Raw genomic sequence first — 21,912 nt, 5'->3', positions numbered from 1 at the left:
GCCTTCTATGAATGGTCCTCTTATTGTTTCTCCCTCACCTCCACCTCCCAGAAAGCAGAGCACAGGAAGATATGCTTTGGACTACTACCCACTGGATTGTTACCCAAACAACAAAGATTGCCATGACCTTTCTACCTACTATGGGTTATCTGGAGGAAATAATTTAGAAAATTAATACAGTTGCAATTCCAGCACAACAAAAAAAATTCGGGCTTCCTTGATACTTGATGTACCAATAATAAACAAAGGCATTAATATGCTTTTTAAAACTTTATTTCAACATAACTATGCTTACAGAAATACACTCATATAGGTTAATAGAATGCAATTTGAGTTTAACTTATTCTACACAATTTGGACCAAAATCTTGGTACATGGTTTAAGCATTAAAAAAAAAAAAAAAGGATTTGCAATCTGGTTTATTTTTCATCTATTACAAATGTATATAAAAGATCCTCCACCAAATGCTGCTAAAGCAGGCAGCAAGAACCTTGAGAAATTAACCTTTGGTTTGTCTCTGAAAAATAACAACGTATTGCACTGTAAAATTATAAAACTGATGCAACAAAACATTGTTGCAATGTTTCAATGCCAGTTCAATAGCTAGTGGATGCTGAAAAAGGTGGGGAGAGCCTATGTACACATATGAAACTGTGAAAGCTATCTGATTTAGTAAATATTGCATGTAGATTGCAAATCTACACAAACCAAGATTCAGATAACTTCCTAAATCTGAATTAACGCTATCAGTTCAGTTTGTCTGCTGAGGTTAACAAGGAAACTCCACACCCTAACTTTTTTTCTGATTTATGCAAAAAGAGAAAATTATGTTTCTTCCCCAGCTTTTCAGTCCAGAACTGATGTTATATATTACAGGCAAGGTAGTCCTTCTATTGTCAACATTCATGGGGTAACATGTGACGAGGTCTACTCGAGTTTAAATATGTATTAGCACTCACATGTAAAACAGTCCCCAGAGTTGAAGACCACATGACTTTAGAAGTAACTCTCAAAAATAAAATGGCCCTCTCTTGGAAGACTAGAGCAAAACATCCAGCCATAGTTATAAGAAGCCTTATCAAAAAAATGTTGCCCCTTGTGAATTATACTTCAATTAAAAAAAAAAGCCCCCAAAAAGCAGCTCCGAAGAGGCCATAGCTATAAGAAGCCTTATCAAAAAAATGTTGCCCCTTATGAATTACACTTCAATTAAAAAAAAAAGTAATCCCAAAGAAGCAGCTCTGAAAAGAGGAAAAAATATAACTTAAAAAATCTTGAAAAACAATGTAAATATAGGTTCAAAAGATAGTTAAGAGATACATTTTGATAAGACTACCTAGGATTAGGCTTATAATATATTTCTAGTATTTCAAGTTTATCTCTAGTTACTAAACATCAATTTACAAGCAACAAGTTCACTTTTTATTCCTTTATCAAAAGGGAAAATTCTAGCTTCAATTCTATCCAGTGGAAGGGAAACTGAGAAAACAAAAAGATTCAAACAGTTTCATGCAAATATCACATTTTGCAAATGGAAGAACTCCCGACTAGACCAGAAGTTCATATTACTAATATGCTTTTCATTGAAACAATTTTTAATAAGTACAAATACATGGCATTAAGGTTCAGAACCTAATATAGGCCTGACAATCAAGTCCTCGTTTTCCGGAAGAAAGGCCTCAAGTCCTACTCGATTTCCAGTAACAAAATTTTCACAGATCAATTTAACAATAAGGGGTTTTAATTTCCTTCATATTTTTGTTTTTAGCATTCTAGTCTTAAAAACTAGATTCTCCAGAAGTCAAATTTTTTTCTTTTGAAGTATGAAAGAATCCACAAAAATCTCTTCCCCAAACTAATTCCCAATCTCCAATCTGTATTTAACATGAATGTTTTCATATATAATGTAAAAGGTAACTTATATAAAATGTACCCATGAATATTAAAACTAGTTGTTAGAAAGATTTAACTAGCTTTATAATTTAAGTTTTAAAACATAAATATCTGCAGCTTGATCTTCTGTTGACAATGATTGTCGGAGCCAAGAATTCACCTAGAATTCAACATCATTTACAAATTCCCATTCATGCACACAAAACATACATCATTAACATACAACTTACTCCTTGTGTCTTGAGAGAATCTTCTTCTTTGAAATCTTTGGCCTCCCAGTCAATTAAAAGTTCAAATGTCTTTTAACTCAAACTTCACTCTCAGATTTTTAACAAGTTTTCCACTCACACTTCGATGCTTTTCCTAATCTTTATGTTGTACTGCCAAACTCTGAAACCTGCACTGCACCTCAAAGAGATCGCCAGATAAAAGAAGTTAAATATAAAGTGGTTATTTCAGAACAGAAAATAGGAAATTAGAATTGTTCAAGATTCCCTATTGGGATCATATTTTATTTTTACTGCAATGAATAACTACTATCAGCAAGAAAAATCCTATGTTGGACTCTTTCATATTCTTTGACAACTGGCCAAAGAACCTACCGAAAAAGTTTGGGAGTACACACTCTTTCATACAAAGCTTCCCCATAGGAACACCAGGATAGCTGCAATTCATTTGAGGCCTCACCTGTAGAAAGAGGCTGTCACAGGGACAGCCAGGAAACCCACTAATTTGTGGAGATCCCTGAGAAAGTGTGATTTTAAATCTGGACTGTACTTAAGTTCCACCAGCCTTTTTCACTGTATTCATAGGAAGTAGCAGCTGGTCTAAAAGCACTCAATACTACCTTTCTCATGCTAGGTTTTCCGTATAATTGCTATGGCTTTGGACTCTCACAACTGATATTCTGTATAGCTTGAAGGAGTAACGGTCTCCTAATTCCAGGTTTGCAGTTTCAAAATATCACTTATATAGTTCTTTACTCAGTTGAGTAGCCTTATGGACACCAACCATCTACGAAAAAAAGGTTTTCCTCAAAGATATGACTTAACACTGTACATTTAAGATGTAGCTGTAATAAAGCAGGCTAAAAACTTTTACTTATGGTTGGTATTTGAGATAAAAATCCATTCAATATAGAGCCTAGTGGTTTATTTATCTGCAAACAGAGCTATGAATCTACTACATCCATTTAAAATAAATAACATATGAAATACAGATTCTAGCATAGATATAAGATGTGAAAATCAAAATCGATGAACTGAACCTGCATGTTTCATTTGCTCACAAACTTGCACACACTAATAATCTGCAAAAAAAGACAACTGCAGCAAAAGAAAAAGAAAACTGCCCTTTTGCAAACAAGACTAAAAGCATCCCTCCAAAGAGAATAAAATAAACATGCATATATATGTATAAAGTGTTACTGTTCAACAGAAATACTATTTCTAGAAAAAATTAAACTGCATAGGTTAAAAAAAAAACAATGTGCAACATCTTAAGCCATTAAAGCACCAAAATAAAAAAATACACCAAAATCATTGTTTTTATGACGATTAACATACACAAATAAGAAATAATGATCAAAACTCAAGAAGTAAATACCTGGACTGAAACAATGTCCATTGTTGGGAGAATTTTTCTTCAATTTAAATGTCTCTTCTCATCTCTAAAAAAATTTTAAAGTGCTAACTTTATATAAAGCAGGCAAATTCTTCAAGTAATTTGCTAGTTATGTATGCCAATTTTTATAGAGCTAAACAAGAAACTAAGAATAAACTAAACTGAAATGGAAGACAGACATGGGGAAAAAACTGACAAGTTATAGCTAGACAAAGCAACAAGAATGCTGTAATACCACCTTGGCCCTCTAGTTTCAATTAAATGCATAAGCTAACAGATTTAGGTGTCTCCTGGTTTAGTACACTAACTCCCTTGGATTTACTAAAAGTTATACATCATTAGGTATACAGTGTCCTAAGGAAAAGCGTGCCACTTAAAAATTAACACCAGACACTAATTAAAGCAACTTTAAAAATAAAAGGTTGTCTACCACTATGAATGAAAATGTAATAAATTTTGCAAACTAAGAAATGAAGCCTTTTCCAAATTTTAATTACTCCTGCCCTTTAGCTGCTTTTTCAAGGAAGTATACATTAACCAAATGACGATTGAGGTGTTTGCTGTAATCTTTTTCCTTTCTAAAAGAACGATCACAGAAGATACAAACAAAATCTCCTTCAGCTACTTTGACTGCCAAGGCTTCCTTTGCATTTTTTCTACTAGTTTCTTGTGGAACTGGTCGAGCCCCATTCAATCCAGAATCATCACTACCCTCTGACATGTTGTCACTTAGGTCACTTCCATCATGACTATGGATGCCTTCATCTTCATCCATTTCCTGAGACTCATTTATTGCCATGGTAATGGGAGGTGATGCCACAGCAGTTTTGGACCCTGCTTCACGTTTTTCTATTGGTAGAGGAAGTAGTGGTGAAACTGGTTCTTCGACTGCTGAGTCTTTACCAGTGGTGTTCTCTGTTTTGTTCTCTTCAGTATCCATATCCATTTCACAAAGCCTAGTGTCAGCCTGAAGTTTGCCATCTAAAGTTTCACCCTCTGGTATATTCAAGTTTTGTTCGGAGGATGAAATATTGGCAGATTCCTTGATAACAGCAGCAAGACCAACTAGACTCTTATCTCCCCCTTCTGCTTCTACTTTTTGAAGAGGAGCTTCTTTATTTTCTTCACCTTGGGTGAGTAATTTTTGGTCTTTTGACTCCTCTTCTTTTAAGTTTTCCTTTGGCAGCGGTGGTGATGGTGCTAAGAGATCCTGTGCACCCACACTTTCCTTTAGAAGCTGGCTATCTTTAACAGGTACTAAGCCAACTTCAATAAGGACTTGCTCCTTCCGTGCCATTTCACTCTGCATGTTAGACTTTTCTTTTTTATTATCTTTTCGAGGAGACTTTTTAGGAATCGGCTCCATGTGAAAAGGAGGCTCTATAGGAGAAGGCTCCACAGGAGGAGAAGGCTCCATGGTAGGAGGCTCCTCCATCTGAACAAGCTCCATTGGAGCAGGTTCCATGAGAGGCAGAGGCTCTGTCTGAGCAGGCCTCATCTGAGGCTCTGTGGGAAGAGGAGGCTCTGTCAGAGCAGGCTTCATCTGAGAATGAGAAGGCTCCATGGGAGGCAGCAACTCTGACTGAGCAGACGCCTTTTGGGCAGTCTCCTTCTGAGCAGGCTTGCTGCTTTTTTTACTTGATTTATTTTTCAGAATTTTCTTCTTTGTACTTTTTTTCACATAAGTATTTTGCTTTTTAATCTCCTCTATTTTGTTCTCACCCTTTGGCACTTCCTGACTATTTTTGGATTTGCTTTCTGTCTTTTTCTTTTTTGTCACAGGGTCCTCATCATGAACAGGATCTTGTAAGGAATGGGTGTCAGCTTCCATCTTCCTTTTGCTTTTCTTGGTTTTACAGGTTTTTTCTGAATTATTTCCTGTATGCACATCCACCGCTTTAGTTTCCATTGCTGATCTGCGAGTTCTGGTAGTCACTTGGATTGAAGCATTACTACAGGGCTTTTTCTCTTTTGAAACATTATCTTTTTTTTCCACTTTTACAGACTTCTCATTTTTCTTTCCAGCCACATCTCCCTTTATTTTTGTCTGTTCTGTGTCTGTTTTTTCATTGGTATTATTGTTATCAGGCAAGTCAGCCTCTCGCTTTTTGGTTTTCTTTAGTTTCACTTTTGAGACATCCATTGTTTTATTAGGACAAGTAGGATGCTTAGATTTGAAATGATACTGCAGATTACACTTCTTGGAAGCTGCGTAGTCACACACAGGACAATTGAACTGTCGTGGATTAACATGCAGCTCTACGTGTTTTTTGAAGTTACTTCTATCTGCTGTTTTGTAGTCACAGTGTGGGCAGTTAAGAGGTTTAGGCCCATTGTGAACCTGTCTTGCATGGCGGGTTACTTCATGTTGATTAGAGGCCACATAACTGCACTGATCACATTTAAATGGCTTCTCACCTGTAGGTAAACAAGAAATGTTACATACATTAAGAAAGAAATTGAAGATTTTATTAAAATAAGGAATTGGATGTATGTAAACAAAAACCCACAAAAACTATAGAGAAGACTGTTTCATGCACTTTACATTTACCATATTTATTTGTATATCTTTTCTCTATCTCTTGACATTGATTCTCAAACCAAATGAAGAAATAATTATTTCAATTAGCCATCGTCACCTAAAACATTCATCATGCTAGGGGCTCTCTAGGACTATTAAAGAGCAGAGATTTATTAGTACACAATTACTGGCAAAATTATTTGAACTCTGGATGTTAATTTCAGGGCAAGGGTACTCAAAGAAGAGATAATTTTAAATTTTTATGTTTAGTTAAAACAAATGCATAAAAAAGTAGAATATAAAATTCATACATTGTTAAGATAAATTTTGAGACTTCAAAGAAACACCTTATACTATGAAGCTACACTTCCAGATCTTTGCTACAAAGTTTTAAAACACTGCTTTAGCCTCAGGGAGCAAAAGGCCTTTTCTTTAAATTTAACCCTTTGTTTATCACGGCAAGAGCTGAATTAAGCTTCATTTGGAAAATTTTTCCAATGCCAAAGTTGTTATTGTAAAGCAAAAATATAGCCAAGTCAGAAATCTTTCCTTGATTTTTCCTCACCTTCTAAAATATGGGCAGAGTCTATGTAAATGAAAAAGGGCATACAAATAGATACGGTATGTAAAATAAGCAAACAAAGTCATAATCATGGGTACATACAGAACCACAACAACCTCCACCCCCAAATTAAAGGCATAAGAGTAACACATTCTACCTGAATACATACCCATCTAGATCACACTCTAGTAAATATTACCAAATGGTATCCATACCCCACTGGTCCAATGGAATGCATAGTAGAAAAATGGAAATTGACATTTATGAAAATTCATCTCTCAAACATTCTCAAATTCACATCAAATCTTAATTTTTTCACAAAGCAAAACTACGCAGACATTATGCAAACCATGTAGATGGTAAGCTTTACATGATTATAAAATGTCTGATAATAAAAGACTTCATCACAAAAACAAATATATATACAGGTACGTCAGATTGGATATGTAGCTAAATGGACAACTCCTATCCATGTCAGTTCACTAACAGATTCATAAACAAGAGGTTTCTACAACATGCTACATTATAGTACTTGGCACTATGTTGTCCTCTCCAGTGAATCACTTCAATGCAGACAAACATTTGCTTAACATATAAACACAGAACAGAGAAAGAGAGGTGGCATAATAGTTAAGAACTTACTCTGGCATAAGACTATCTGGGAGATCAAATATGGGCTCTGCAACTTACTGTGAGATCTTAAACAAATTACCGAAAACTCTCTAAGGCTCAATTTCCTCATCTATAAAATATTCCTGAGTGTTGTGAACTACAATTTAATCCATATAAAACACTTAGGATTGGCCAGATAGCCAGGCAGTCAATATGCATTACCTGTTAATTCATCACCTTTGGAATGAACTGGCTAATTTTTAGTATGAGTAAAAAAAAAAAAAAAAAAGGGAGTCACATGTTTATCCTGCCTTTCCATATAAACCCTAGCTCTGAGTAAACAAACAGCAGATGAATGGAGTTTGCCTCCTTAGGAAAATATTTGTGCTAATAAAATAATTATAATGAAAACAGCACCATTTTAAAACCTCTAGTGAATGAGGGAATTTACATAGCAAGCATCAATCAAGGTATAAGCCTCCATCTATGAAATGGTCAGGGAATGGGAGGATATAGGAATTTTTAAATTTGATGGCACAATTTACTTGCTCTATTAATTCCCCACCCCCAATTTTTGTTTTATTGCCATAAAATCTTGCTTGTATTAGAATATCTATCCATCAAAATTTTATAGTTTATTAGTACCTAGCTAAATATAAAACCTTTTACCTTATACCAATGGTCTTAACTCCCTTTTCCAATTCTAGTAATATTTACCTATGTTTTTCACCTGTATAAATGTCTGATGTCTATTTTGTTCCTCTCAAACTAATTTATAGATGTAAGGCAAATCCAAAAGGGCAAAGATTTTTTTTATAAGCTTCACATGTTCTTATCGAGAATAATCCAGGAAGAATATCAGAATTTTAATTAGAAATTAGAAATTTCTAATTAAAGAGTTACAAGGGCATACAATTGATTACCACTCAGCAATAAAAGCAAAGTTCTAATAATGCAACCTGGGATGAATCTCAGAATTCTTTTATAGAAGAATGTTCTTTCTGATAGGAGAAATCAGAGAATTGTTTGGGGGGAGACTGGAAAGGGTGACGAGGGAACTTAGTTCTGAGAGTGGTAGAAATGTTCCATGTCCTCATCTGAGTGGTAGTCAAATAGGTGAAAACATACATAAGGTCACTGAGCTGTCTACTTAAGATGTGTGCATTTCTGTATGTAAATTAAATTTCAATAAAATACTGTTTAAAAATTATTCTAGAATTTACGAAGAAGTTTCAAACCATAACATCTTTCAAATAAGCCTAGCTATTAAAACAGTGCCTCCATAAGAATCACCAAATACTTGGTGAAGGAAAATAAATATATTGCTGGATAAAATAATTTTCTATCTTAAAAAGAGTTAAAATGCGGATAGACCTTGGCAAGTTTTTAATTCCTTTAAACAAAAATCCATTATACTCATTAACTGGAAAATATTCAAAATGAACTTGTATGTATGGATGATATGTATATACAAAAATATCATAATGGCAAATAAAACTGGATGTATTTCATCCAGTAAGAAATAGTTCATCCAGGATGAAATGGAAGCATCTCCACTGAGAACAGGAAAGAGAGAGCTGAGGATAATGTCAGTGTCTCTAGGACCAACCCAAGTAAGGATACTACTCTTAATACTATTAGGTAGAAATACCAATAAAATAGAGAACACCAGATGAGGTTAGTGTCTGTAGATATTTCACCAATACCCAATTCTGATCCCTTCCTTATTTGGCAGGTAAAGATCTACCTCCACATCCATCCCCCAACCAAGGATGGAAATGCTCCGAGCAAATAACCAATGTGGTTTTGCCTCATAAACCAATCTAATTGTCAGTTTAGCTAAATGTACCAACTCAACAGAGCCTAATCTCTTCCAGAAATAAGAGACTGAGCACACACTTCTCTTCCTTAAAATACAGTCACATGAACAAGGAACCAAAAGACCTTGTAGAGATCAGACTCCAAACCATAGAGAAGATACCCAAGGTATTCATGCAACCCAGTCAGAAAAACTACCTAACCAATTTAACTTGACTTAACTTCACTTTATTCCAAATGTTATCAGCAACATCAATTAAAAGTATTAAAACACAGTATCTACTGAAAATAATTCTGCACACTCATACACAAAATAGACTAACCATGTTTGTTTCCTGTTTGCAACTCAAACTGTTGGTATCCAATAAAAGTCAATGACTCTGTTCTCCCAATACGTTGTGGTTCCAATTTCATTATGCAGTAGCTTCTTGAGCCATTCCATGAGCCATAATGCATTTACCACTGTTGATAACTGAAAATGGGAGGGTGGGGAAGTCTGAGGCCAAATCCTAGCTCCTCTAATTTGGAAGAATGACAAAAACTTTACAAAAAGCCATTTATCCTCTCTGAACCTGTGTCCTAATTTACAAACTGAGATTAAGTATTTAGGAGTACTAAGACTAGAGATAACATATCTCAGCATGCTTACAATAAATAGTAGTTACTACTCATTATTAATAAACTTTTAAAAGATGTTAACAAACAGCAACTACTGAAAATCATCTTAACAATATAGCAAAGAAAATTCAAAAGACAACATTTTAGCAAACTCAAAATTGTTCAAAGATTACTGATTAGTTTAAAACACCATAAATGCTTGCTATAAATTCAATTAAAAAGATACAAGTACGTCATTCTAATCCAGTGACTCAGCAACACAGATAAGTCAAACCAGACATTACTTCAAATGAAACAAAGTATCAAGCATTTAGATTTAATTACCAGTGTACAAGTAAAACAAGGCACAGGGACAGAGGAAAAACTAAATGACACCATGAGAAAGTAAGACAAACCCAGAAAGGGGATTTCTTCAATGCTTTAGTTTCCTCATTTGTAGAATGAGAATAATAATAGAACTTATACATCATAGGATAGTTATGAAGATTAAAATGAGTTAACTCATGTAAAGTTCTTAACTGTTTTACTCAAGAGCTAGAGAATAGCTATAAAAAGGACATAGGCCTACCCTCAAGAAAGCCTGAAATAGCATCCAAGGTATGGTATCCTCAGAAAATGAAACCAGGAAACATCCAAAAGTAAGTGACCCAACTCAATAGCTAGGAGATTTTAGAAGGTAAACTCAAAGTATATTAACATGACAAGCACGTAGAGCCAAGAAAGGCTAGCTCAAATCAGAATCTGTACTATAACCAAGTCTTAATCATCATTGACTTAAAACAACTATATTTAATGTCAATAAAATGAAAGCAACATATGTAATTTTGAGTTTTCGAGTAGTCATATTACAAAGGTAAAAAAAAAAAGGTAAAAATTTACTAATTTAACCCAACATATCCAATATGTCAACATGTAATCAATATTTAAAAGAGAGTAATTTACATTTTCTTAATAGTGTTTGAATTCCACTACTTTATATATCTCATTTTCAACCAGCCACATTTCACAAGCTCAGTAACATGTGGCTAGTCAATCAGATAGGACTGATTTAAGGTAACTGTCAACTGAGAGAGATGGGTCTACATAGATTTCTGTAAACATAGTCTTAGCATAGTTTGCCCACAGGGGTACACATATATTCTAAATCTGGAGTGTTCTGATGAGACACAGCAGTTCAACAAGAGTCAATCATGGCCAGAATGAACTAATTATTCATTCAAGACCACCTATGCTAATATTTTTAGCTCGTCCACCTACATACCTTGATAATGGGGACCAATTCAGGTTGGTAATCCTGATTATTTCACTGGAGTAGATGACTCTCTCCCTTGTTATAGCCATGCATTTTTATCTATTATAGTCATGCATTTTTATCTATTATAGTCCTGCATTTTTATCTATTACAGGTTAATAAATTAATATCCAGATCATTGTTTGGCTTTTGTAAATCTGTCCTAAGAAGCCCTATCAATTCTCAAAAGAAAGCAAATCTAATTTCAAGACCTGATAAGCTAAAGGAACCCTGGAGCCTGGCAATCACATACTATGAAACTAGGTGGCATACTGTGTCAGGGAAGGAGTGTGAGACGGTAGGAGTTGTTCAAAAAGGATAAACCAGTCTTGGTCTATGATATCAGCTCACTTTTTTTTTAGAGACATGGAACTTGATGAAGATCTGATGAAAAATAACAACTCTCCTCCCAGAAAAAGTGCAGACACATTTACATTCACTGTCAAGAGTTCCACCTGTAGACTCCTTGTTAAGAATCTCCACTTAAATACAGCTCCACACTAATAGAATACTGATTTTTAACTCTTATTTCTAAATTACATTAAAAATACAATCATAAATAATGACCCAATTCCAGGTCTAGAAAAACTTCCTTATAAAGGTAGTTTACTAAAAATGACAGAAAAGTTCTTTCTTACCAACCTGAATGAGTACGCATATGTCGAGTTAGATGAGTCTTCTGTGAACTTGAGTAAGGACAAAGTTCACATTTATATGGACGTTCTCCTGCAAAAACATAATGATTAGTGTTTAAGTATGATAAAAATAAGGCAAATACAATTCTGACTAACATATACAATAATCAGTACTGGCTATTTTTCTAACAAGAATTTTTCTTCCTATTCTTGGCAAAATAGTAAGTTTACATCATGTCTTAGAAATGTAAATGATTTAATTCAAAACTCACCTAACTATACAATTTCAACTTTGCTGAAAATTTCACTGGCATTCTGAATTCTCACAGCCCTTTTTACTTTCAGTAATGCTACCTGTTATTAATTTAAATATTAAGAACTGAGAAAGTATCCTGATAAGGTATTAAGATGCATTTTTTTTTAAAAAATTAGCAGGCATGGTTCCATAGCGTAGCGGTTAGCACATCTGCTTTACACACAGAATGTCCTGGGTTTGCGCCCCAGTGGAGCCACGGTCCACGGTCTACGGCCTTGCCACCCTGAACAAGCCCAATGTCTGATCTCAGAAGCTAAGCAAGGTCGGGCCTGGTTAGTAGTTGGATGGGAGACCCCCTAGGAAGGCCAGGTGCTGCAGGCATAAATAATAATCATAATTAAAATATACATATTAAAAATTAGAATGAGCCTTTAAAAAAATCTATCCAAATTTTCTGATGCTACGGCTTGGGTAATTTTTTTAATATTTGTAAATGATAAATCTACCATTTGAAATTGCTAGCTTAAAGCAATAATGCTTTTGAGTAGAGATTTTGTTGCTTTAAGGTAGGAATTTCAGGTAGTAGATATAACTTATAAATAGGTCAGTGTTAAAACAAATTTTACTTATAAAGCCATAAGGTCTGAGAGCAATTGAAGATGAAAGGCCAGTGATTTTGCACTAAAGAATTTAAGACTCCAAGGCAGGAAATGTGTCCTCTTTTGGGGTGCAATTGTCAACCACAAAACAGTTTTAAAATAAAATCTTGACAATTTGTTTCATCTAGTCTTTGGACACAAAACAGTAACTATGACCTTGGGCAAGTTTCTGTATCTATGAAAGTAACAGTACTTTCTCTTCCTAGAAGCGTGAGAATTTAAATTAACACAATACATGCAGAGCACTTAACACTGTGCCTGACGCATAAGCCCTCAATAAAGAGCAGTTATTATTTTGTCTACATAGTAAGATACAGTTAACAGATGTGTCTAATAAAAGACATGTCAACTAAATGAGACAAAGAAAAGACATAATGAAAAAAGGTATAAATTAGCTGTAAATAGTTCATAGCAATAGAATGACTACTTTGACCTGGAAAGAATTTTAAAATGTTAAATGTAGTTCTGTAAGGATCCACAAATGGCCAGTAAATTCATTAAAAGATGCACAGTATCATTAGCTATGAGGGAAATGCAAATCAAAATGATGATGAAAAAAATAATAATAAAAAAATTAAAAAATGACAATGAGATGAAGATTTCACAACTAGGATGGCTATGATGAAAATAAGAGATGTTAACAGATATTGGTTAGGACAGGGAGAAACAAGACCTCTTATACACTTCTGGGATTGTAAAATAACGCACCACTTTGGAAAATAATTGCAGTTCCTCAAATGATTAAACATAGTTACCACTGGCCTTGCAATCCCACTCTTGGGTATACACCCAAGAGAAAAAAAAACTTTTATTCACACAAAAACTTGTACATGAAATGTTCAAAGTATTACTCATAATAGCCAAAAAGTGGAAACAATCCAAATATCCATTAACTGATCAATCAATAGACAAAATACTGTGGTAATTAAAGGAAAACAAGTACTGTACGTACAACATAAATGAACCTTGAAAACATTATGCTATGTGAAAGAAGGCAGTCATAAAGGACCACGTGTTGTATGATTCCATATATATACATAAAATGTCCAGAACAGGCTAATCCATAGTAAATTGTATGGTATGTAAACTATATCTCAACTAAGATGTTATAAAAAAAAAGTTAATGGGAAAAAAATTAAACACTGTTATAGACTAACATGAAGAATCAATTAAGGACAATTTACTTTTAAATTCTTTATAGCAGAATAAATTGCTTCTATTTGTGCAATTCTATACCACAGGCACAAATACTCTACAAAAACAATGTAATTTTCAGCCACGGATACAGGCAAAAATGTCATCTTTTAAAGTAGAATTTATAAACTGGGTAAATATCTAAACCACAAAATTAAAAATCCTTTGATTAAAGACTCAAATGAAAATAATCCTCAGCCTCCACTATGAGAATTACTTATAAAAAGAGATTAGGAACTATGAATCTCAGTTGTATGTGACCTTTCAAACCCGAGCCTGAAATTTAGCTCTAGAGATTGTTCTGAATATTAGCATATAAAAAAGTACCTCACATTGGTCACTCAATAAAAGAACAGAAAAAAATCCATTAAGTAAATGAAAACCAGGCTACCTAATGAGAAATGAGAAATAAGTGATTCCGTTACCACTTCTTACACCTCTATTTTTCAGCACTAGATGATTTTTCCATAAATACAATTTTCAGAACTATGCATTTAATACCAAAGATACTCTCAGCATTTATATAATCAAAATATTATCCTTCAATTTACACATCAAAATGTTTTAAGTTTTTTTTTTAAAAATCACAAGGTAATAAGGGAAAGTCTTTTTAAAAAGCATTTTAAAAACCAAACAGGTTTAACACTAAAATGTGAAGAGATACATATAACCAATGTTAGCTATATAAATCATAACATTATGAAAATATCAACCTTATATTAATGTGGAGAAAAAATTAAGTAATGGATGGTATAGTTAACTATAAAATAAAGCCACTAAAAATTAGTCACCTAGACTGTAACAAAATAAAAATAAATCACTATAATAATAAAAGAAATAGCAAAATGTAGAATTCCTTTTTTTAAAAAAAAAAAAGCCCTTTACATAAAAAATTGGAAATACACACAAAAAAATTTTCTAGTCATCTCTATTTTTCTTTTTCTTCCTTCTAAAAATGTTCTTAAATCAAGTTTAGATTTATTGTTGAAAACGTTAACTTTTGGGGAAAATTTTTTAATTGTTTAGTGACTCAGTGGTTCTGAAGTTATCAAACTAAAACTGACCAAAAAAATCTAAATTTGCTACAACAAAGCCACTGGAGTGCTGGTAATTTTCTTTATGTTGATTTGCCTGCTGGTTATGAATACATGTATTTGTAAAACTTCACACAAAAGTCATGCACTTTACCACATCAATAGTTACTATCAAAAAGCTCTCCATTATAAATAAGCCAATTCTAAATTAGGCCCCAAGGTTTTCAAAAAAACTGTTAAAATAATATGAAATACTTATGATTAAAGTATATATGGTATTTCAGATTATTTTTAAGATACTGTAGGTGAGGTTAGTCTAACAATTTTTAAACTTAAACTGTTTATTGATTAATGAATGGGGTAGGATTCCCAAGTAGCTTTTGTTTCCTATGCTATGTATTTTTGTAATGTCTGAACTTTACTTTTGGAATAAAATGGTTTCAAAGCATGGAGATAATCAATAACAGGTTATGACAAATTTTAAAAGGACTACAAATTCTTTTACTTGACTAGATTTTAAAGCTTTAAATACAGGAGCTATCTGCTGGGGCTTAGGAAGTCTCGTAATGGAATTTCACCTGCAAGTTTTAAGTCTACCACTTAAGCAAAGTAATATTAATTTCCATTCCCACTGTGCCCCACTTTATCTGTGGGATTCAGTCCCACCGAGCGACAACTCTTGCAAAAGGGGCCTGATCCAAATAGCATCCCATAGTCCCTTTTCACTTGTGATCCAAAGAGTACAGTACTAGATTATTCTATCCATTCTCTTCAGACCAGTAATTAGTCCTCCAAAGTACCAACTCTTACCAGGAAAATGTAATACAAATGTGAAAATCGACTACCAATAGTTACAAACATTTCTTTGAAAAAAATGAGACCACTAATTACAAAGATTTGAAAGTCAATTTAAAAGTAAATAACTAAGAGGTGGTATGAAGTAATGAGTATTTCTTTTGGGGGCAATGTTCTAAAATAGTGGTGATGGCTGCACAATTCTGTGAATATATTAAAACCACTGAATTGTAACTATGAATTCTATGGTGGTAGGAGTATATCTCAATAAAGCTGTTATTTTGAAAAATGAATTGCTGGTGAGCACAGAATGCAATACACATATGACATATTATTTAATTGTATGCTTGAAGCCTATAATTTTATTAACCAATGTCACCCCAATAAATTTAATTTTAAAAAGGGAATAAAAATTAAAAAATTTTTGCCAAATGTGACAAGATATTGATAATTGCTGAGTATAGGTGATGGGTACCTACTGGTGCAGTACAGTATTTTATTTGAAATTTTTCATATTTTTAAAACATGATAGCACACACAAATTAGAGAAGTCCTCTTACCTTCATGACTTCGAAAAGCTGAACATTATTTTTTGTCTGAAAAATAGTTGCATTTGTCACACGTGTTTACTTTCTTATGAAAGTGGTTTGATTGTGATAATCCCAATCTTTTAAAAAATAACTTCTCACATTTCTATATTTTGGAGACAAGTTGTTCCATTTAGGAACTCGATACCACAAGTCAAATGTTTTAAATAGGCTTTGTTAAAAGGAGTTGCGCAAGGGTTAACCATTGGATTTTTCTTTTTTGTTTAAGCCCTCAATTCCTTTTGGAAACTATACTGCATCTTAGATGTATTCATTGCCAATTAAATGCAACTTCTAAAAAAAAAAGTCTAATTTGGCTAAATGGTCTATCCCAAATTATTAGAATATGTATTTTAGAAAGAATATTGACTTCTCGTGCCTATTCTTCCATTTAATAAATAGTGCTTTACAAGTGTTCTTTCACTGAATCCTTTAATCTTATAGTATATTGTTACCCCCATGGAGAAACTGAGGCACAAAGAGATTAAATAACTTGTCTAAGGTCATAAAGACAACAAATAATGGAAGCAGGACTTGAACCCAGAGTCCTCCTTTTTTAACGTTAGTTTTAACTACTCGCTCAATTAAACTATCAAAAATGAGTTGAATTTATGGACTACAAAGGTCCTCTTACCTGTATGAGTTCGAACATGCTGAACATAATTGTTTTTTCTGTCTGAAAAATAGTTGCATTTTCCACATGTGTATACTTTCCTTGGAAAATGGTTTCTTAAGTGTTTTCTCCAGTGATATTCGCTTACTGTGGTGTAAGTGCAAATGATGCACTTGTAGACTCGCTCATTATCCCCAGCTCTGGTGTGGTGTTTCAGATGAGCAGTATAGTGATCATATCGATTGGTATTGTAGCCACAGCGATCACAGCGAATGGGGCCCTTGGAGAAATCTCCCTCTTCCGCAGTGGAAGAGCCAGATTCCCTGGCCTTTGCCTGCTTCTCTGCACTTTCTTCAACAAAAAATTTCTTGGCACTATGAACTCTGATGTGATGCACAAACTGTTCTTCAGATTCTGCTTCATACTGACATGGCTTACAGCGAAAGGGTTTGGTTTTCAAGTTCTTGCATTTGTCCTCTGCTCCAGGTGTTTCAGGAGGAAGATCTTTATTTGAGCTGTAAATTTCTGGGGCAGATGACATCTCAAACACAGGCTGTGATTCTGCAACACTGAGTTCCAAACTTTCCAGTCCCATGTTTTCCAATCCACTGGGTTCACCTTTTATTTCAGGAGACTCCTCAAGTCCTTCTTCATCACTATCTGAAAAGTTGTTATCTCCAACAGGCATCAATTCTGCCATCTGTCTTTCTTCGCCAACCAGGTAATCACAGCAGCTGCCATTTACTTCCCCAGTTAAGGCCACATTTGCCAACATGATAAGCTGAGGTGCAGCCAATTCAGCTTTGGAGAGGTCATGCAAGTCATACATGTCATTAGGCAAGGCCATGCCAATGTTGCCACTACCGCTGAACAGGCCTCCTCCTCCAGAAGACTGCCCCATTACCTGGGTGGCCATAACTGTATTCTGAATTCACAACAAAACAAAAAACACAAAAGCACCAATTTAAACACAACTTTTACTGGACTAAAACCAAAACATCACTGTAATTCTTCATAACTTTAAAAAAATTTCCCAATTTTTAAAAATGTTTTCCAATATCTTTAAACTCAACGAGCTTGATAATTGCTGAGTATAGGTGATGGGTACCTACTTAATTTAACTACGAAAATTAAGCCTTTAAAATGTTTTTGTAGCTCTAAATTCTCTTTACTGCATCACCAAAAAGATTTCTTATAAAAAATTTCTATCAATTGTTTGACACAACTCATCCATCAAGTAGGTCTACCACTGGCATGCTTTCCCTCAATCACTAATTTTCCCTCAATCACTAAAAAAAATCAGTAACCTTTATTTTTAATGTCAATTAAAATTACTTTTAAAATTCGACGCATGAATAGAAAACTGGAAGCCTCCCAATTCCTACCTTCAACAGTTTATTGGTCTCAATCAGAAAGGGGAGAAATCTAAACGGCAGAGAAATATGTCTGGAAAGTCCTATGTGCTGTTGATCACCATAACTGATCAACTGAATTGAATTTCACATTAGATCAACTAATTGGATCAACTAATAGGAGTAAACTACTATGAAAAAGTAGCACTTAAGTTTCGTATTTTTTTTGCTGACTTGACCTGTTTAAAAGGAAAAAAATTAGACCTTTTTCCTATAAAAAAGGAAGTTTGGTGTATTCAAAACTTCACAAATGAAAATAAAGACTTCTTCAAACCCCCTAATAAAATAATCATAAAACTCAACTCAACAACCAGCAACTTTCTTGCATTGTGCTTGACTTGGCCTACTTGTCTAGTGGAAGCCATTACAAGATCACCTTCTTCTGAAAACATGTTGAGCTTTTTAAATTGTCTTAACCAGGCTCCTTTCCAAACTAAAAGGTGCTATTCTCAAAGTAGGTGTTCTCTTGCAAATGAGAAAAAGCAAAATAAGTAGCAAGTAATAATAATAAACAAATAAATAAATAAATGCCCAAAGTACAAAAAGTAATCCGTTTGTTTCACAGAAGCGCATAACACAGACCGGTTGAGTTATACGTACCAACAAAAGTTGGAATCAAATGCCATCACAGAAACAAACGGAGGGCAAAAGCTGTCCCAAGTCTTAAGAGCCCAGGATAGTCGGTAATCTACCCAACTCTTACTTTTCTAATGCCCACCAAACTCTACTAATAATCCCAGAATTTTAACGTTTGTAAGGAAGTTCGTCCAAGAACAGCCCGAAAGCCCAACGTGTAGCACGAATTCCTATGTGCTGCTGCCACCAGCGCCTGCCTCGGCGGCGGCATTCCTGACTGAAATAGGCATTCGGCCATTTTCTCAAAATACCAAACACAAAGCAGCTCTTTGCAAACTCGGGCACTCTCGCTTCCTCTCGGCTCGGCCTGCTCACTGCACACATTTACACACCAGTTTACAGGAGTTGCCCCAATACTCATCCTGAAGCCTTTCTTGTACTCTCCAACAATAAAAAAGGCAAGAGGAGCCGATTCGGGGCGCCGTTGGACCAGATCAAGTCTTCTCCAGTCCAGGCTGCCCCCTCCTCCCCGGCCCGCGGGCCCGCGCCTGGGAACAGGGAGGAAAGTTACCGCGTCGCCGGCGTCCCAACTCCACTCACCGCCCCCGGGCTCGCCTTCCGCAGAGGGCCAGGAGGCTCCGCTGGCGCCCTCCGGAGGCGTCGGCCCCCGAGCGCCGGAGGGGGCCCCACGCGCGCAGACCGCCCCCCCCCGCGCCCCGGAAGTTTGAGAACTCACTCCCCCACGGCGCCTCGCGGGACGCACGCCCCAGCCCCGCCAGCTCTGGCAGCAAGGTGGCCGGGCGCGAAGGGCCGCGGCGGCGGAACCGCCCGAGCGCAGAAATCGCTGTCCAGCCCCATTGGCGGAACCGCCTGGGCCCCGGGGCTGACTCAATCCGCCCGGCCGCACTCAACGGCGCCTTCCGGCGAAAGGGAGAGGCCGGAGAGGGAGGGGGACGGGAGGGCCGCGGGCAGGCGAGGGGCTGCAGCGGGACCTGGGAGTACCAGAAGGACGAGGGGGAAGTTTCAGGACTAGGGCCACAAGCAACTCCGCTCCTCGACCTCAGGACCTGACTCCAAGAGGAGCCCCGGCTCGCGCGGAGACGGCGGCCGGGCCTTGACTGGGGAGGGGGTCCTGGCGCCGCGCCGCTCCCCACGGACGCCCCCGGCCCAAGCTGGTGTAACCCGATCCCGCTCGGCCGCCCGCCCCCGCCCGGCGCGGCGGCCGCCGCCAGAGCCACAATATCTGCAAATCAGCCCTGGACAGCGCCTCGCTCCGCGTCCTTCCGCGCCCTCCCCCTCCCGCGGGCGCCGCCACCGCCCGGCCGGCCCTCCCCCATCCCAATCCAGCCCCCAGCCCCGCGCCCCGCTTACCGGCCTTCCTCGGCGAGGAGGGGCTGGGGACCCAGCGTCGCCGGTCTTTCTCCGACTACTTTTCTTTGTTGGTGGAGTTTCAGGGAGGGGAGGGAAGGGTGGAAAAGTTGGACGCTGGGGCCGTCGAGGCCCGCGAAGGCCAGGAGTGGAACTGAAGAGAGTGCTTAGGCCGCCAGCTCTCGCCTTGCTGCCCCAGCTGCCGCCGCCGCCGCCGTCGCCGCCGGGGTTTGGGGCCCGGGGCCTCGGCGGCGCCTGCTCTGCTGCTGCGCCGCGAGCTCGCGGGAGCCGCACATTCCAGCACAGGAGGCTGCGCAGCGCACCCGGCCCGCGCCGCCGCCGCCCGCCTGCGGGACACGCCCCCTCCGCCGCCCGCGCGCGCCCGTGGGACACGCCCACTCCACCGCCCGCGCACTTAGCCGCCTAGCGAGCCCCGCCCCTTGGAGAAGTGGGTAGCGCTGGGCCAGGGCTGGGCAGGGGGCGCGAGGAAGGTCTCCCTCACCTAATCCCATCAGGCCTCTCACTCTTGCCCTTAGGTCAAAAGAGAGGCAGGCCCGCTCCCTTTCTTGATTTCTTTTATAAACAAACAACAGAAAAGTTAGCCCCCAGCCCTGGTGTGCATGCATGAGAATAGAGCTGTTAGAAAAATCTGCAGGCTTTGACCGTTCTCTTTAGAACTATTGTTACCCGCCTTTCATGTCTAAAGCGCTCTATAATACCCTTCAGAATCTCTAATTCTCCACCCACAGCCACCCTTAACTAATTAAACTTTGTTTTAAGCTTCAACGGTAAAAATACATTCGAAATTTTAAACTGTAAGCAATAAAAATGTAATCAGTTCGTGAGTTTTTAGAGTTAGTGGACTCATAATGAGGACTGAGGGGACAAGTCCCTAAACGTAGCAGGTAGTGGGTCATTGCCGAGCCTTCAAAGCACTTTTTCAATGGAGCAATTACACTCAAATAACAGAAGTTAAAGAGGGTGGCGAGGACAAGAAGGCTGCCTGATGACCTTGTATGGGAGAGTAACCTGGCTTCCAAGTTTTATGGGATAATGCAGATATGCATAATACCCGGCACACAGTAATATGCTAAGGGACAGAGAGACAGAGACAGAGATAGACAGAGGGACAGAGATTCATGCACCCTCCTTCCCTTCTGTTTGCTCCAGAACTACCTTCTTAGTCTGCCTTTTATACTTTAAATCATGCCAGCCCTCAGAAATGTAATGGTTCCTTTAAACCCCTTAGTGCAGCATTCAAGGCCCTGACTAAGCTTATGTAGATAAATTAGAATATCACTAGTATTAAAATACTGGTACAGCAAATACTAGGGGGGTTCTGAGTAGGGAAATGGTTCCTAACCAAGAGGATCTAGAAACTTCTTACAGTAGGTGATTATCCAATCTGGCCTTGGAGAATTTCAACAGGTGGAAAGTAGGAGAAGGAGCATTCTACGCAGTGAAAACAGCAAGCTCAAAAAACAATCTGTCGATACCTCCCTAACTCCTCCAACTTCCTTTTAAGTTCCTTCATTCGTTTCTCTGACAACAGCGCTTCCAGACTCCTGACTTTCCTGGTCTACTCCTCTGTAGGACCCTTGTTTCCTAATATCTGGACAATATATTAATTATACAGCATCAGATGCAAAATGTAATGAAGACCCGAAGGTGCTTAACACCAAAGGTTTTGATTACTACTTACTATCAAATACAAGCCCTTTCCATGAATCAAACTTGAGAAGTATTAATTTTCATTGAACCAGAGAAAAAGTATTGCAGAAAGGAAGGAGAAAAGAGAGAGAAGGAAGGAAAATTTTTAAGGCCTGGTACAAACTTTTATACATT

General features: G+C 37.2%; 1 protein-coding gene across 5 annotated transcripts; it reads right to left on the bottom strand.

The window, feature by feature from the left end:
* Positions 1 to 257: 257 nt before the first annotated feature.
* Positions 258 to 20,327, bottom strand: REST (RE1 silencing transcription factor). Of its 5 annotated transcripts, none has more exons than XM_039845292.1 (4): positions 20,071 to 20,327; positions 16,733 to 17,636; positions 11,581 to 11,664; positions 258 to 5,934 (listed from the first exon to the last, which is right to left on the bottom strand). In XM_039845292.1, exons 2-4 carry the CDS (start codon positions 17,625 to 17,627, stop codon positions 4,010 to 4,012), a joined length of 2,904 nt encoding a protein of 967 aa, XP_039701226.1. In that variant the 5' UTR covers positions 17,628 to 17,636; positions 20,071 to 20,327; the 3' UTR covers positions 258 to 4,009. The 5 variants fall into 5 exon arrangements, with proteins under 5 accessions (XP_039701226.1, XP_039701229.1, XP_039701228.1 ...); XM_039845295.1 differs by lacking the exon at positions 20,071 to 20,327 and adding an exon at positions 19,436 to 19,566; XM_039845294.1 differs by lacking the exon at positions 20,071 to 20,327 and adding an exon at positions 19,271 to 19,398.
* Positions 20,328 to 21,912: the final 1,585 nt, after the last annotated feature.

This window comes from Pteropus medius, unplaced genomic scaffold (genome assembly GCF_902729225.1).
Source record: "Pteropus medius unplaced genomic scaffold, Ma_sr-lr_union100, whole genome shotgun sequence".
NCBI classification, from domain to species: Eukaryota; Metazoa; Chordata; class Mammalia; order Chiroptera; family Pteropodidae; genus Pteropus; species Pteropus medius.
This window is presented reverse-complemented; position numbering and strand designations above follow the sequence as displayed.

Bases quoted from the DNA above. Each gene is read 5' to 3' on its own strand.
- REST (XM_039845292.1), bottom strand. From the start codon at position 17,627: ATGGCCACCCAGGTAATGGGGCAGTCTTCTGGAGGAGGAGGCCTGTTC. The intron at 11,665-16,732 runs GTAAGAGGACCT...ATGTTTTTGCAG, and splicing joins GCATGTTCGAACTCATACAG to GAGAACGTCCATATAAATGT. The intron at 5,935-11,580 runs GTTGGTAAGAAA...GTTTACCTACAG, and splicing joins ACATATGCGTACTCATTCAG to GTGAGAAGCCATTTAAATGT.